Source organism: Saccopteryx bilineata, chromosome 3 (genome assembly GCF_036850765.1).
Source record: "Saccopteryx bilineata isolate mSacBil1 chromosome 3, mSacBil1_pri_phased_curated, whole genome shotgun sequence".
NCBI lineage: Eukaryota > Metazoa > Chordata > Mammalia > Chiroptera > Emballonuridae > Saccopteryx > Saccopteryx bilineata.
Window position 1 is genome coordinate 7,022,783 of NC_089492.1, and position 17,492 is coordinate 7,040,274.

General features: G+C 54.4%; 2 protein-coding genes across 4 annotated transcripts in view; one reads left to right on the forward strand and one right to left on the reverse strand.

Moving 5' to 3' along the window:
* Window positions 1-17,492, reverse strand: part of TG (thyroglobulin) — a 224,387-nt gene that overhangs the window by 55,118 nt on the left and 151,777 nt on the right. The gene's annotated exons all lie outside the window — the stretch shown is intronic.
* Window positions 1-17,492, forward strand: part of SLA (Src like adaptor) — a 36,920-nt gene that overhangs the window by 1,684 nt on the left and 17,744 nt on the right. Inside the window, exons 1-2 of one of the 3 annotated variants that reach the window (XM_066265628.1) lie at window positions 5,743-6,300; window positions 10,563-10,660. In XM_066265628.1, the coding sequence (XP_066121725.1) occupies window positions 10,600-10,660 (61 nt within the window). In that variant the 5' untranslated portion in view covers window positions 5,743-6,300; window positions 10,563-10,599. Of the gene's footprint in view, window positions 1-5,742; window positions 6,423-10,562; window positions 10,661-17,492 lie in introns of those variants that run through there. The other 2 variants (XM_066265625.1, XM_066265626.1) reach the window with 2 other exon arrangements.

The following is a 17,492-nucleotide window of genomic DNA, read 5'->3' on the forward strand; positions in this document are numbered from 1 at the left end:
TTAGACGCCTGTGTCTCCAACAGATCCAGAACCAGGGCAGCGAGGCAGCTTCATGGAAAGTCTCTGACTTGATCGGCCACACCTCACTCAGCGTTCTGGGTCAACCGCCAGGGAGCTGTGTGACTCTGAGCAAGTCACTCTGCCTCTCTGAGTGTTAGTTTCCTTTTCTTAAAAATACCAGCCTCCTCATGCCTTTGTAACAGAGTTAAGTTATCTACAATATGCAGGAGATGCTAAATACTAAATAGTGGCTATTAATACCATTCTGAACCCAGACAGCTGAAGTACGGGCATTAACTGACTGGGGTACTTCTAGGCAGGAGACGGGGTAACAGGCTGTGTTAATGACTATGGATCCAACTATATATATATAGCCAGCAGAGTGTAGACTACTTCTCCATTTTTCTGGGTGCTAATTTCTGCTTGTTCCTCCATCTGAGAGAGTAAATGAGGCAGACAGGAGTAGGTTTGCATTGCGACAAACTGAAATCATTTTCCTAATACAGAAAAAAAATCCCCCACTCTGAGTTTTGAGAGCTAGCAACACATTTCCAAGGGGGAGTATGCCTCTTAAAGACTTCAAAATTATTCATTCCAGTAAAACCGCAGCTTCCTGCATTCATAAATGCTGCTGGGTTTTAATTTTTCATTTGACATTCGGCAGGAATTTATGTCCCCCGGCGCTGAGAGAGGCTGGGGCTTAAAATTCTCATTAAGGATTTCCAGCATGTCACGCCGGACCATGTGGTTCTTGTCAGGAACCGGAGGGCCCTGTTAGTACGTCTACCCGTCCATCCATCCATCCATCCATCCCTTCCATTAATAAATATGCATTGAGGCCATACCACGTGAATGACTTCCTCCCTCTCTCTCCTCCCCAAGAGTTCCAAAGGAAATAAATACCGTGGGTCCAAACCACTTCCTCCCATCTGAGAACCAGCAGAGGAGGGAGGGGGCTCGTTTCATGATGGTAACTCAGCTGCAGACAGAAACAGGGGGGCCTCCAAGCCTCACTGGCTCCCTTCTGCTGCCAAACAGCTTTGCAACATCACACAGTTCCCTCCCGGGCACCTTCCAGGCAGCTGAGGCTCTGGCCAGAGGAGGACTCTGGGGGTGGGGGAGGAAGCTGGGGACTCAGAGAGCTTCAGGAGGAAGTGGGGATTGTCCTCCCGCTTGTCCTTAGGAGGAAATGATCACCTGGAGGGGCTCTGGCTGCCCCTGGAAGCACAGCCCTGTGCCGGCCACTCGGTAGACAGTACCTCCAGCCACTAAACCAAGTTAAGTGAGCACTCGCTATGTGCCGGGCACCTGCTATGTCCTGACTTTTCACTGAGGAATATAACAGCAATGGACTGTGTTCTCAGGAAGTTGACAACCTGGGGGTTTTCAGACTTAAAGAAACAAACATGTAATGACAAATTGAGGTGTGTACCGTCCAGGGAGCAAGCAGACCCCAAAACAGAGAGGAGAGAGGAACCAGTTTAGTCAGCATGAGCCCTGGGGGTGGGGGGTCAGCCATGCTCCTTACCAATACACAGATGTGCCATGTCCCCCTCCCCTCCCCATCGTCCCCTCCAAGTCACAGGGATGATCAGCTTAAAACTTACACCCTCTGGCCCTGGCCGGTTGGCTCAGCGGTAGAGCGTCAGCCTGGCGTGCGGGGGACCCGGGTTCGATTCCCGGCCAGGGCACATAGGAGAAGCGCCCATTTGCTTCTCCACCCCCCACCCTCCTTCCTCTCTGTCTCTCTCCTCCCCTCCTGCAGCCAAGGCTCCATTGGAGCAAAGATGGCCCGGGCGCTGGGGATGGCTCCTTGGCCTCTGCCCCAGGCGCTAGAGTGGCTCTGGTCGCGGCAGAGCGACGCCCCGGAGGGGCAGAGCATCGCCCCTGGTGGGCGTGCCGGGTGGATCCCGGTCAGGCGCATGCGGGAGTCTGTCTGACTGTCTCTCCCCGTTTCCAGCTTCAGGAAAAAACAAACAAACAAACAAAAAAAACTTACACCCTCTGAATACAAATTCCTCATGCCCAAAGCGTCAGGACCCAATTCTTGATTCAGTACTCGACCAAGACACTGATGGGTCCACCCACTGTGACACACAAGACCCTCTCGCACACAGAGGAGTAGCAGCATGAGGTCGTCGTAATCAAGGACAGAGCCCGCTCTCAGCGACCCTCCAGCCAATCCCTGTGCCTGACAGCGTAGCGGTTAAGAGCTGGCTAGACTCCAGAGCCAGACCCCCAGGTTCATATCCTGCTCCCACCTCTGACCAGCTGGGTGAGCCCCGTTCCCTGCTAGTCGAAAGGCATAAGGAGAGCGACAGGTCTCCCCTAGGCACACACCCATCTCCTGTTCCAGCCTGGAACAGAACCAGAGCTGTCCTCTGTCCTCACAGCACTCTGTCACTCACCGAACAGCGACACAGACCCCTGTCAAAGTGACTGTCCACTGGGAGGGCAGGGCAAGTGGTCTGAGGAGGGAAGGCGGGGAGAGGTGAGCTGAGGACGAGCAGTCCAGCCGTCTGCACCCCTGGCACCCGCGTGCTTTGACAAGTGACTCACAGTGAGGGGCACGGGCCCTGGGCAGGGGGCTCAGTGGAAGCAAAGGCTGTTAGGAGGCAAAAGATAGGTTTCAATCTCCCCTGATCAGTTTAGGAGCCACGTTGGTGAGTCACGTGTGTGAATACAAAGCAAAGCGAAGTCTTGCTGGGACGTGTGACAATAATAAAGAGTCGCTAACTTGACAGTCCCCTGGGTCCGGCTGCCCAGACGGCCCTTACCACCTCCACGCCAGTCCCTTCCCTGTCCACTGCCCTCCTAAAGACGCCTGCACTTCCTAGGGGCCATATGAAATGAAAAAAAAATTCTACTCTTGAATTCACTGTTTCCCCACGTCATGGAACTGCGTTCGGTGTCATCTGATGTCTCTTTTCCGCTGTCACTGCTCGTGACGTCAGCCGGATTATAGGTGATGTAGGTGTCCGGGACCGGGCCTGGGGTCCAGCCCGGTTGGCAGTACGGTCTTTGGAAGGAAATGTGTTTGGGGTCCAGCAGAGTCACAGCCCAGGTGGCACCGTGTCCCGCCAGCCCTGCGTCGCGCAGAGCCGCTGTGTATGAAAAGCTGATTTAGACGAGAAAGAAATGGAGGTGGGGGTGGGGTGGATTGTTACTTTTGATTTCAATGAGATATAAGGCCAGACACCACTTCACAGACTCCCGCCAGGTGTGGGGAGCCATCTCCGGTCACAGGCTCTGCCGGCGCGGGGACAAGCCGCGGAGATTCCCCGGAGCTGCGCATCCTGTCACACCTGCTCGCGGATCCTGACGTGGGGAAACCCAGTAAGGCCGATATGGCCATAGCCTTTTTTTTTTTTTTTTTAAAGAAACAATGGAAAGTAGTTTAGTGACCTAATAAGGGGTAAAACTGAATTTTCCCCAGCACCAACCGGCCGCAAAGCTGGCTTCTTCCTATGATATCCTAAAATGACCATAAAGTATTTTATAGGATGCTTCCATCCTGGTCTTCGGACATAGCTGAGCCTTCCTGTTGGCCTGAAAGTCTATGAGATCTCCTTCTGGGCACCCAGGGGTAGAAGAGGTCAGACCACAGGCTCATGGACATCAGACCCGCAGCCCAGGTGACCAGTGGGCGGTAGCTGTCCTATGGTAGACAGAGTGCTGGACAGAACTCCAAAGCACTTGTCCAGACTTCTTGCTGTGTGCCCGTGAGCAGCCTGCTTGCCCCCTCTGAGCCTATAAACACACACACGCACACACGCACAATATGAGGGAGAACTGAATTACTATTTTTCAATTGGTGCTTTATGATATCCTAGGACTGGGGTGTCATAGCAGGGGGCAGAGAGAGGCAAGAGGGTTGACCCGCCAGCCCCAACCAGCAGCTTGCTTTTATCTAGTTTATGTTAGGAGCTTCTGGGGAAACTTTCTTAAAACAGGTTTCAAACCACAAGGTTTGAAACTTCCTGGATGAGTGCGTGCCAGAGGCTCCTGCCTGCTCTCCGTCGGCCCCGCCCTGCTCAGTGCTCCGCCCCCCGCCCTTCCCCCCGCCCCCCGCGACCAGGGCCGCACCGCAGCCTCGGCCTACAGGCCTGCAGCTGCACCTGCCCGAGAGGGGCGCAGGGAACAATGTGGGTCACAGGGCAGGTGCGAGGTCAGGATGTGGTGGGGTGCCCCCGGAAATCCTGCAAGATCCTTGGCAGGGAAACCAACTGATGTCAGGTCCCTGTCCCAGCTCTTATTGTCCCTCACGCAGACTGTCAGACCACAGGCAGCGCTGGGCAAGTCCCAGGTCAGCAGGGAGGTTAACGGGTGCCCGTCACAGAAAGAGGACAGTGGAAGCAAAAAGGCCAGGAGCCACTGGCTCGTCCATTTCCCCATCGTATCTGAAGGCCCTGAGGCCCAAGGAGGGAGAGGGATTTGCTCAACTTGCACAGAGTTAGCTGACCATCCAACCCCCTCAGGAATCCCGGCTTTGGTAAATTGTTAGCTATCCTACGTCACCAAATTTATATCCGCTTTGGATATAATCTATAATTTAATCCTCAGAACAATCCCTCGGGGCACCTATTTATACCTCAAATTTATGGATTTGAAGAACCGAGGCTCAGAGAAGTACAGTAACTTGCGACAGGACACACAGCCGGGGGGGGGGGGGGCGAGAGGGTTGGGAGCTGGAATCTGAACTCAGTCAGGCCTGCTGTACAGAAGCTCCTTTCAAAGCTCCCTTATTCTGTCCGAGTCCCGCTCATAATTATAAAAGCAGCTCGTGCACGTGGGAGGAGAGGATGGGGACCTCATGAAGGTGTAAAAAATAAATTGATACCTTCACCTGTAAGATCACTGCCCAGAGAGCCCTTGGAGACAGCTTAGAAATAATGTCCTTTAATATTTTTTTACATATATGCATTGAAATGTTATAAAATGAGGATAGTATAAACACAGCTAGTTTTTTCTCCCCCACCCCCACAGCATGAACAAGTCTTTAAAATACTGCTATGACACATCCCCTGTGACTCACACCTGACTGCCTCTCTACCACACCAGGCCACCTAGGAATGGCCATGACAGGGAGACTTGAGTCGGCCTTCCCTGGCCTCTCTCTTCCTGTCCCTGCTGCCCCCCCCCAGCCAGATCCCCAGGCCCGGGCTTCCAAACGTTGCCACCTGGCATCCAAGAGACCCATTGGGACCTCTGTGTCCCTTGTTCTAAAGTTTCACTCAAAAGTTTACAGCCCCCAAAGTTTCCTTTGATGACTTTTTTTTTTTTTTTTTTAAATAACCCCTTCTGTTGCCTTCTCAGACTAGACCAGAGAACAAGAGAGCGAGACAGTGTTTCCGGGAGGTTGGGAGCACAGGTTAGGCACACTCGGCTTGAACCCCAGCCTTCTTCCTTACTGGTCCTATGGCCTCGGATATGTCACTTAATTTATGTCACCTATAACGTCAAGTTGTTGTGAGCAACCCCGAGTGTGGCAGCCATAAAATGCTCAGCTCAGTGCCCGGCACAGAGTCAGAGCTGGTCACCACGACGGTGGCGGTGATTTGTTTGGGTGTCACTGTGACTCTTGGGGTTTGGACATGGTGAACGGCGAGGGCCAGTGCCCCCGCCCGTGGCTTCATACTCGCCAACATTGGAAGCAGATCACGTGAGCGAGCTTAGGGTTGTCACACTTTGGTGGCAGAAATTCTAAGGCCAAAGGGAGGACTAGGTCACTAAGTAGGTTTCCCTATTCCAACTGTCACCAAGACTTTCCAGCCGTTCCTGGCTTCACTATGGAGACCAGACCGGCCCTCCCTGGGCCCCCTCCCCGTCACACACTGCAAAGCGGTTCCGGCGACCTTCGGCTCTGACAGCGACAGCGAGGCCCGGCTTGTGGAAACACAGAGCGGACAGTGTGCACAGGACAGTCCTGGGACGCTGCCCGGGAACGAAGGTCCTGAGAAGTCTGACCCCCATGTTTACAAGATAACACAGAGCACACGACGAAAGGGGCCTTGAGCTGGTCAAACAGAAACCTCACCAGAGTGGGCACAACCCACATTCCTGGCGGGCAACTCCCCGCAGGCAGGCGTGTGACCTCTCCGTGCCATGCGTCCCCTCCAGGGGTGGCCAGCCCTTCATGGACCAGAGCGCCTTGGGGATGTTTCTTTGTCCCCGTGGAGAGACAGCAGCATGGCCCTGGGGAATGGATGCGGGTTCTGAAGTCAAGGAGAGGTCGTGTGCCCCCAGCATCCCAGGGCTCCGTGGCTGGTGAGCCAGCTGGCTGACCTCTGCCCCCAGCAGGTGAGCGAGGAACGGGAGGCTGGAGGGTTAACCACGATGGCGGCTGCTAACTGCCCACCAGGAGGTGGGCGCAGAGCACGCCCCGCCTGCCTTCCCTTGGTCCTGCGGAGTATAAAGACCAGGTAGGACTTCTGTCTCATGGGGCTGCACACGGGAGGGATGGAGGTTCTCTTCTCTTATTAATACTGTTCAAAAAAGTCACTGAGTCTTGATTGCTGGGATGAATCAAGCGGCCCTCTCTCTGGAGAGCGTCCTTTCCGCTCTCTCATGCAGACGAGTGAACTGAGGCCCCAGGTCACACAAGGAAGATAGCGTTGGGCCGAAGACTAGGGGCTGGGAGGACCATGTTAGGTGAATGCCAGTTCCGATCCTGGGAGAGGGAAACCGCGAATCTTGTAGCACCAGAGTTAATTAACTCGCTTCTCTTTGGCCCTCTCCGTATTGTTCCTGGAAGCAATTATGTCTCATCACCCTCTCCCACCTCCAGCTCCTGCATAAAAACTGTCACAGATTAAATCAAATTGTTCAGCCATTTCATTAGGGAGACTCCAGCTCTCGTCCTCCAGGGACGCCTCTCACTCTTCCCCACCAAAAGCCTCTTTCCGATAAGTTAACTCCTTCCTGGAGACTAGCGGCAGCCGGCGAGCAGACCATCGAGGGGCTGGTGAGCCTGATGGGTTTCCCTGCCCAGAATGGGATGCGGTGGGCTCGGGAGCCGGCCCCCACCCCGGCCTGTGTGCCGCCCTTTGGACAGAGGCAGGGAGGGGGCGTATGTCAGAGCACAAGGACCCAGATGCCCAGGACCTGCCGTACCCTGCTCATCTTGAGGCCCTGGGTATGTTTCTTCTCTTGGAGGGGTCCCAGTTTTCCCGTCTGAAAAACGCAAGTTTCAAGTCGGTTTTTTCCCTCCCCCTGTACTATATTCCATGACCCCCCACCCCCTAGAATAGCCCACAGATGTTTGAGAATTACTGAGTTGTTGGGAAGAGAGGAAGTTGGCATTCACTGGCCTAGAGAAGCGAGCCTTTTCCCGGGGCTTTTCCTGGAGGTGTGCTGGATAGGAGAGAGGGAGAGGGACCCTTCTGCCGGGGAGTGACTCAGGAGGAGAGGGAGAGGGACCCTTCTGCCGGGGAGTGACTCAGGAGGAGAGGGAGAGGGACCCTTCTGCCGGGGAGTGACTCAGGAGGAGAGGGAGAGGGACCCTTCTGCCGGGGAGTGACTCAGGAGGAGAGGGAGAGGGACCCTACTGCCGGGGAGTGACTCAGGAGGAGAGGGAGAGGGACCCTACTGCCGGGGAGTGACTCAGGAGGAGAGGGAGAGGGAAGGAAGGAAGACAGGCAGAGGGACGGGCCCGGGGTGTCTGGCAAGGGAGGGGTGACGCCCTACATGGGCGTTCTCAGTATGAGGTTAAAGGCACCATCTCTGGTCTTAGGATATGTTCTTAACACTAAATGTCGGGCTGTAGGAAACAGAACGGCGTTGCCGTGAGAGTGGGTGACAGAACAGTGCTCGGCGGTGTGGGGACACGAGAGAGAGTGAATGGGGGAGGCCCATGCACAGGGTTCAGGGCTATCTCTGCAGGACTGTCCCATCCGGGCAGCTCCTCAGCTGGCCCCAGGGGCTTTCTCCAGCAGCCCAAAGGCCTTGGCGATGACAGATAGGAAGGCCAAGGGACTGGGGTGACAGGGGTGCTCCAGGAAGGCACTGAGCACAGGACAGGGGCAGCGGGAGGCCTTGATGGGACGTCTGTGCACACCATGCGGCTGCCAGCCCCCCCAGGTTCTCAGAGACTGCAGGCCCTGCTCCCTCCGCAGACGCATCCAGGTGGGGGGGACCCCGTGCCTGCGGGCTCAGGGTCCCAGCACAGGACACCCTGGGGAGTGTCTGCTGAACTACGGAAAAGAGGCTGCTGCTCTTTCTACCAGGCGTGGTTTCTGAAGCACTTCTTTCGTAGGAGTATTTTTTTTTAATTGACTGTATGCAATAGGCTAGGGGCTGGGGACAAAGAAAATGTGTCCCCTGCCTCTGGAGCCAGGCTGACGCTGTCGAGACCCGCCAGGCTGCAGGAAAGTGCCCCATCTGGGCTGCCCTCTTGGCTTGTATTTGTGGCAAAGTATGCGAGACAGAGAAGGAAGGGCCCGGCCTCGCTTCGGGAGCAGCTCACCCTTCCCCTGCCCTGTCGTTTCTGGGCACAAAAGCCGACCTGGTCAGAACAAGAGGAGATGCTTAACTTTGAACGTGAGGCCTTCTGCGGGGCGTGAGGAGTTTATACAGTCTCTGCAAACTTCTGCAGTTACCTTCGGAGCAGCGCCATTCTATTACCATATTATTAGTGTGAGTCACGACTGATAGCCTGCTCGTGTAAATATCTAAAACGTTCGCTTTCAGAAAACACTTGTTTGGGCTGTCCTTGTTCCCTGATACACAGTTTATCCCCCGTCTCCCCTCCCCCCTCCAGAATCAGGAAGTGGCGCAGCCCGCCCCTGGCCTCTGCAAGGCCTGGCTCCGAGGGCACAGGGTGTTCCAGGACTCGAGGTTACAGCGCGCAGAGGAAGGATCTGAGGGCCGGTGCGGTTGGCCCCAGGTGACTTTTTGACCCTTTCAAGCTTTCAAAGCCTTGATCCTAAACTACAAAGAATGGGGTGCAGGCAAGTTTCTAGTTGGGCTGCACACCCAGCTGGGGACTGGCCCCATCCATTCCCCGGTTTGTCTCCGTGAGGCAGGTACGCCGCGCAGGTGTGGCCTGTGCACCTCAGGCGGCTGGGAGGACCGTTTTCCGCCGTCACCATCTAAGTCCCCTTCGAAACCACTTGCAGGGGGGCCCACCACGTGAACGCTCATCATCATGAACAATCAGAAAAGACTATCAACGGCAATAATCCACACGGGTTTTTCGGTCGGGCTGTGTTCGTAAGGGTTTCTTTCACAAGCTTTATCTGTGAGTTTCCCGGCCTCAACCCAATGTCATTTTATTATGATTCCCCAAAGCAGGTAGGAAGAGGTCATTAACGTGCCCCCAAGGTCACCTAGCGTGTCTGTTCCGAGCCAGAACCGGACCCATTTGTGGGACAAGCCGGAGACTTGGCATCGTGGTTCACACAAATCCCAGCAGCCCCCGGTGACATGCCGTGTGACCTTAGACCAAGTCCCCTACCCTCTCTGAGACTCAGTTCCCGTCGCTGGAAAATGGGGTTCGGGTGCAGGGACTTGACAGCAACCAAAAGGATGCGATGGAATATTACTCGATCGTAAAGAAGAGTGGAATCCTGCCATTTGCCACAGTGTGGGTGGACCTCGAAGGTATTATGCGAAGGGAGGCGAGGCAGACAGGGAAAGACAAACAGCGGACGATTTCACTAACATGTGGAATCTAAAAAACAAAACGGACAAACAGAAACAGAAACAAACTCACAGCTACAGATAACGCGCTGCTGGTCGCCAGATGGGAGGGGTTTGGTGGGCTGGGTGAAGAAGGGGAGGGGAAAGGAAGTATGAAAGCCAGTTATAAAAATAGCCACCAAGATGTAAAGAGTACAGCACAGGGAATATGGTCAATAACATTGTAACAACTACCTACAGGTACCAGGGCAATCTCTTCAGTTTTATGAATGTCTGATCACTATGTTGCACACCTGAAACTGATAGAATATTGCATATCAGCTGTTATTGAAAAATAATTTTTTAAAAAAGTTCCGGCAGATGTAAAAGTGTGAAGGATGCAGCAAATATCGATACATGGTTGCATGATGGGATTGTCCCTGTTTCACTGTCTGTTAGAGCACGTTGAGACAGCAAGCAGAAGACAGCTGAATAGAGTCCCCTGCTCTCACCCGTTTGGGTTATACAGCAACCCCGGAGTGCCATGCTGTGTGTGAGTGACCCCCTACATGGGTGTCTGGGGCCAGGGCTCAGGAGCAGAGAGACCCTGCAGCCCATGTGACATCCGCAGCCTGGCACACAAACACAGCAGGAGGCTTTCTGTCACCCAGGGCACAGGGGAATGGAAACTTTCGCCACCAACAGCATTTGCAAGCAACTTCCCCTCTGTGGTTTTTTTTTTTCTCTGTCATTCCCTTGATAAAAGAGCTCGCGCTGCGTAAATGTAACCAGCGCGCCCCGCGCTCATCGTCACATAAAAACAGCCACCTTTCCAGAGGCGGGCTGCCTGAAACATGATGCATGATGTGCTCTAAACTGGGTCACTCTCCACGCAGAGGGCTGGGCGCGTGGCTGACTCTCCCTGTGTCTCCCCTGTGCTGCAGGCTTCGAGCATCTTCCAGCGCCTGGGGAGCGAGAGAAATGGGAAACAGCATACGGTCCACCCCAGCGCCACCCGAGAGGCCTCTGCCCTGCCCAGATGGTAAGTTGGCTTCTTCGGTGCAATGCTTGACTCTATCCCAGGAGAGCCCTGGGCGTCGATGGGTGTTGGGCATTGTGGAAACAGAGCAATGGGACCACAGGGGCTCTTTGCCAGTAGTTAACATTTTCATAATGGAATGTTTAAAAAGATGGAGTGGTGGCAACCCGGAAGCGAGCCGATTTGCTGGGACCTTCTGGGATGGACCTTCAAGGAGGGTTGGTTCAATCCCTGTACTTTATCGATGGAGAAAGCTGAGGCCCACAAAGGGAATATAAGCTATCGAGTCAGCCGTCCAACTCGGGTTGGTCTGATTCCGAAACCGAGGCTCTTGCTTGCCGTCTGCCCTGCCGGCCCGTGCTATAATACTTTTCACGCATGTAACGTTATCGTGGGTGCAGAGTAAGTACTAGAGTAAGTACTATCAGAGCTGGGCGAGGGCTTCTGTGGCTGCCACTTCATAACGCCGGATGCTAGCCCTAGGGGAGCCTCCCGAAAATAAAGGGATTTTTCTGTCCCACCGGCAGCATCGCAAGGGTCAGGCGCTCTGAAGGGGGCGCAGTGTCACAGGTCACAGGTCACAGGTCACAGGTCACAGGTTGATCCGTGATCAGCTTCGGCCAGAGGTGTCAGATGGAGCTGGACTCCCGAAGCTATGGTCCTTCAGGGACCGGCCACACAGCTGGGAGGGGACACCAGCGAGCAAAAGCAACAGCTGAGAGTAAAACCCGCCGCTCCCTGGGTTCCTGGAGCTGGTCCCTCCGAGCAGTCTGGGTTTACTGTCTAAGCGGGGCGCTGGTGGGGGCACACTGTATGGGTCCTCTAGGGAGTTGGGAGAGGGGTGGTCAGGAGGCCAGGCGATCCACCAGTGTCCCCAGGGTAAGTCACTAGACACCTCTCGGGACATTTCCGCCTCCCATTGTACATCACGGCACCCAAGGCCTGGCCTGCCTCTCCTGACCGGGGTGACCACGCCTGATTCCCTATGCTCCTCTGCCTCACGTCCCTGGGCCGAGCTGACAGGCACAGATGTCTGCTGTCATGCCTGCTGAGCCCCAGCTTGGCGTGAGTGTGGATGGAGCCAGGTTCCTGCCCTGCCTCTCCCTACAGCTCACGCAACGATTTCCGTGGGTCCTTAAAGAGGCAGCCCTCTGCACGGTCTCATTGTCCCCTCAGACATCCCCAAGGAAGCATGTAGGGACAGACTGCCTGCTCCCCACCCAAGGCAGACACGGGGCACTTCTAGAGGCCCTCCTTCCTAGCCCAGGAATTGTCCCCTCCCCCACAACCTAAGAGGGAAAAAAGAATGGACCAGAGGCGCTGGAGCCACATGATAGGTGGAGCAGGATGTGCACCCGCTTCCCGGGGGCCCTCACCTCCCGTGCGGAACTGCACAGAGCCACGGCGTCTGCTGCCGCTGGGAGAGAGGCTGGCTCCCTCTCCCGACTCCTCCAGACCAGCGCAAGCCGCGCTTCCTCCCCGGTCGGGGCCGCTTCTAGAACGCCGACACTAGAACGCAGAGGGCCCCGGCCAGCTCAGGAGGTACCCCCTACCCCGAATCGATCTTGTGTTGTCATTTCTCACACTGGGGCAGAGGGGGCCCTCATGCTTGAGCAAACCCCATGAAAACACGGGCCTCTGAAGACTTGCTCATTTGCCTCTATTTTCTTTAAATGCAAATCGTCGTGAATTAAGTTTCTCTTTTTCCACTGTGAGGGTGGGGGTGTCACCTTAAGAAAGTGGGTAGAGGGGTCTCCCCACCCTGCCGCCCCCGGGGTAGAGAATTCCCCAGGCCGTACCCAATTTGTAACCCAGGCGACCACATCAAGGGCTGGAGGGCGGCCGTTCCATCCTCCGCCTCTGAAAAGTCCCCCTTGTGATCAGTATTAACTTGATTTCCCCTTTTCTCTGACACCTACGAGGATGGGGGGGGGGCAAGGTGGTACAGTCGATGCTGCACTCACTAGTCTTGATCCAAATGAAGCAAAGGGCCTGGGCTTTCATGGAACCTGTACCCAGCCGGCTCACACTCACGCTTACTCATCTGGTTAGTCTCAGCTACGTGGAGGCGGGGGAGGGGGGAGGGTGCTGCTTCCGTCCCCCAGACAGTGGGGGCTTTCTTGACGTTAGTCTGAAGGGTATGGAATTAAGGACCGAAGGCCCAGCCCCTGCACAAGGGTCAGCAGGAGGCCAACCTGTGGACTTTGAGACAAACCCATTTTCTGAGCTTTTGGGGGCTAATTCTTTCCCTCGTACCAGGGCTCTGGCTTTGTCCATCTCTTCTCTCCTAAAGCTTTCCAGAACATTCCTGATTAGTCTCCTTCCCAGAGACTGATATCACAGTGGTCCCAGAGGTAGCAGAATATGTGGGAATAGGGCGGGTCCCAGAGGCGAATGACCTTGTCAAGGTCCTGGCGTTGTCCCCAGGAAGCTGTGTGACCTCAGGTAAGTCCCTCGGCCTCCCATGAGGCGGGACTCAGCTCCCAGAGATCAGAATGATCCCTCCCTCACGGCCACAGCATGGCACAAAATGGCTATGATAAATGTGGATGGAATCACGGCTTTACAAACCTCATTTGGGGTTATCTGATGGCACTAGGCTGTGTCTAAATGGCCATCCACCCCTCCACCTGCAATTTTTTAAAGTAGTAGAACTGGGGAGTCCAATACTTGCTTTCAAATCATTTCTAATAGCTGGTGTTCTCTACAATTCTACACGTACTTCCGATACCTGCTCTGTGTCGGACACGGGCGGTACAGACCTGAATAAGACCAAGGGAACGCCTGCGTCCCGGGGAAATAACAGAAATCCACCCTAGGAAGAGAAGTCGATCACATGGCTGTGATCTTCCCCTCCCTGTCCATTTCTCACCGTCTTATTGTCCTGACCTAGAGCGAGACCTCACTGACAGAGGTGGGAAATGCAAACCCAGACAGCTCAGACCCTTTCTGTGTGAGGAGGATGGAAATAATGCTAAGTGGGGCATTTACATAGCATCAAGGTGCTGCCCTGGTGGAAAAAAGAGGTGGGCACGGCTCTGGGGAGGAAGGAGGGGGCAGGGAAGTCACAGACCCAGCTGGCACATCTATCTCGGTGAGTGGTCCTCAGACCTCCTGGGAAGCCATCAAATGCAGATTCCTGGGCCCCACCCCAGACCTGCTTATCAGAGTCAGTGACGGTGGGCGGGAGCGGCACAGTCCCTGGCTAACAAGCCCCCTGGTGCATCTTGAACCCTCCAAAGCTTGCAGACCACAGGCCTAGCTTTTGGTCCTGACCGTTCACAGACACCCAAAGAGAGATGAGAGGCCTCAGTTTGCCTCTGCGGCGTTCTCTGTTCCTGGTGCTCATACTGCTCACACTGGACACGATACACACATCAAGCCTCACTTCTCACGATGGCCACGGCAGACAGTGCCCATTACCATCTCCACTCTGTAGTGGAAGGCACTGAGGCACAAGAAGTTTCAATGACAGGCCTGAGGCCATTCAGCTCAGAAGGGGACAACTGGGACTTGAAGCCAGGTGGCCTGCATAGAGAGTCCCTCCCTTCACCCCAACATTACAGAAGAGGACACAGGCAGCCTTGCAAGGAGCCCACGTGTTCTGAGAGGGGCTGGGCGCTCTCTAGAGCGGGGAAGGACATGGTCACCAGATATAATGACAGAGACACTCAGTGTCCTTGCGAGGGACACCACAGACAGGAACGCACATTAGATCATCGACTAGATCTGCTTGCCCATCTGGGTCTTGCTCAGCCCGCTGCTGGCACAGCAGACGGCTTGAGGCGGGACGTGACCATTCTCCTTTTAGATCGCTGTGTTTTGAATGGATGGGATAGGAAAATAACGCGCCCAGTCAGACCCATGATTTCACAATGGTTGGAATGGGACTCAAGGTTTTTTTAAGTGAGTTGACATAAAAGGAAACATTACTAAGCAAGTGGCCATGCGGGTTGTCCTCAGCTGTGACAGGAAGAGCTGGTGAGGAAGAGCAGAGTCTTGGACTCCCTGCTGATGGTTACTGGGTTTGGGGACCAGGCACACACCTTATTAGTTCTGTGACCTTAGGCAAGTCTCTCCACCTCGAGGTAGCACCTAAGAGCCTTAGGGCCTGCTCAGTCCTGGTCTGCCCCACCTAACAAGACCCGGGACCGAAGAGAGCTTTCTGGAACACTGTGTCTCACTTCCCAGCCCACAGGACCCACAAGTACAGCCTGTGCTCCGTGGTGATCGACAGAACTGGGCTGACGTTCTGTCAGGCCAGTCTGCCCAACCCCGATTGGTTAGTTGGATGTGTATGTGTTTCCGGTTAAAATATGAAAGTGAGGCCAGCTGTCACCCCTCCAGAGGCCGTGAGCTTGGGCATGACTCACAGAGCACATGAGCAGAAGCTGGTATCACCGCATTCAGTTCCTTGCCCACCAACTACACCGAGCGGCCAACTCTGAGGCCCCAATGAAGTTAGCCTTTGTCTCAACCGGCCAAGGATCACAGGTTAACTTGGGGTAACCTGGTAATTAAGGAGAGCTGTATGGCTTTGTGACATGACCATGAACTTAGAAATCTTTATAATCTCTGCTAGACATGTCTCTAAAATTCCCCAGCCTTGGCTTCTTCCCCTTTAAATAAGAATGGATGTACAGTACGGAGCATCAAAAGTAGCGAAGGTCTGGTTTTGCGAGTTGATTATAAATGAGATCTACTCAAAGGGGTCTAGGCGTGCAGAAGTCCCGGGTTCGATTCCCGGCCAGGGCACACAGGAGAAGCGCCCATCTGCTTCTCCACCCCTCCCCCTCTCCTTCCTCTGTCTCTCTCTTCCCCTTCCGCAGCCGAGGCTCCATTGGAGCAAAGATGGCCCGGGCGCTGGGGATGGCTCCTTGGCCTCTGCCCCAGGCGCTAGAGTGGCTCTGGTCGCGGCAGAGCGACGCCCCGGAAGGGCAGAGCATCGCCCCCTAGTAGGCAGAGCGTCGCCCCCTGGTGGGCGTGCCGGGTGGATCCCGGTCGGGTGCATGCGGGAGTCTGTCTGACTGCCTCCCCGTTTCCAGCTTCAGAAAAAAAAAAAAGAAAGAGCCCTGGCCGGTTGGCTCAGCGGTAGAGCATCGGCCTAGCGTGTGGAGGACCCGAGTTCGATTCCCGGCCAGGGCACACAGGAGAAGCGCCTATCTGCTTCTCCACCCCTCCGCCGCGCCTTCCTCTCTGTCTCTCTCTTCCCCTCCCGCAGCCGAGGCTCCATTGGAGCAAAGATGGCCCGGGCGCTGGGGATGGCTCTGTGGCCTCTGCCTCAGGCGCTAGAGTGGCTCTGGTCGCAACATGGCGACGCCCCGGAGGGGCAGAGCATCGCCCCCTGGTGGGCAGAGCCTCGCCCCTGGTGGGCGTGCCGGGTGGATCCTGGTCAGGCGGGCGCATGCGGGAGTCTGTCTGACTGTCTCTCCCTGTTTCCAGCTTCAGAAAAATGCAAAAAAAAAAAAAAAAAAAAAAAAAAGAAAGAAAGGAATAGTGACAGTACTCCAAGCAATAATAATATAATAACAAGGAGAGCAAGCCTGTGCCTTGTAAGCTCTGCCTGGGTTTCCTTCCTTCTCTGGGGGTGGGGGAGGGGGGATTTATTTCCTATTTTTACACTTTTGTGCATTTTCTTCAGTCTGACTCATTTTTGAGTCGAACTATCAGAAAATATGTGGCCTTCCGACTTTCGTCTTCTGTTCCCACCAAATGGAGTTAGTTTTTGGTATATAAAGAGTATTTCCAGAATGACACGACTGAGAGGCTTTTGAAAATTTAGGATACAGTTGCCAGAAATACAGAATATTTTATGCTGGATTATGCAATGAGAACCCGTTCTCACCGCATAAAAATGGTACCCGCCACTCTGGCTGGGGCAGGCTCCGCACACAAGCCGCCCGTGTGCCCGGCCCAGTCCTACCCGGCAGTTTCAATACTTCCCATTTCTTTCTTTCTTTTTTTTTTTTTTTTTTTATCCATGAAGAGATCAGGCTCAGATTAGTTAAAAATAAACCTCTCCCCAAATCACAGAGCTATTAAGTGGCGGAGGCAGAATTTAAGCCAGGTCTGATTGATTTCAAAGCCCCTTCTCTCTTGGGAAAATTCTCTCCGGATTTCTCTTTTCTCAGGCCTGGCACGTAATCCGTCACTTAATTCATTTTCTTATCTTCTGTCTGCAATAATCCCTTTGGCTTCTTCTGCCCTCCCCTTCTCCAGGTCACTCATTGATCGGGTTTAATTCATTTAATTCTAATGTTGGGATCTCCATGAAGCAGGGGCCAGGGGGGGAAGGGGCAGAGGTTTCTAGGAGTGTGTGACAATCCTTTTGAACTTTATGAGCAAATTCAAATTTCCTAGTTGCATGTATTCTACTGCAGGGACCAGAGCTCAGCGATGACTTAGGTGGGACCCTACCACCTGACTGCATATAGAACGACCAGCTATTCGTCAGAACCACTAACCGAAAGTTCGCTACCTTCTCGTGTGTCGTCTGTCTTTCTGACCCTGGTCGTAAGGTGATGGGGGTGGGCCTGATCTCTTGCAAAGAAAAGACCATGAGAAGGCCATGCCCTGGAGGCAGAAAGCCCCAGGAAAGACTTTCTGAGCCTCGTTTAGGTGTCGCTGCTACAAAAACAGCCTCATCACAGGAAATTCCACAGGAAGCTCACCTTCGCTACTGCGACATCGAAACTCTCCAGCCCCTTGAGCCCCTTTTCCCCCGTGGAAACCATTGTTTTCACGGTGGAGTTTTGCTCTTGTTTCTGTTTCGACTGGTTTCTGATTCGGATGTTAGGAACAACAGGTTCTGGTTCTCAGTCTTCATCTGGATTCG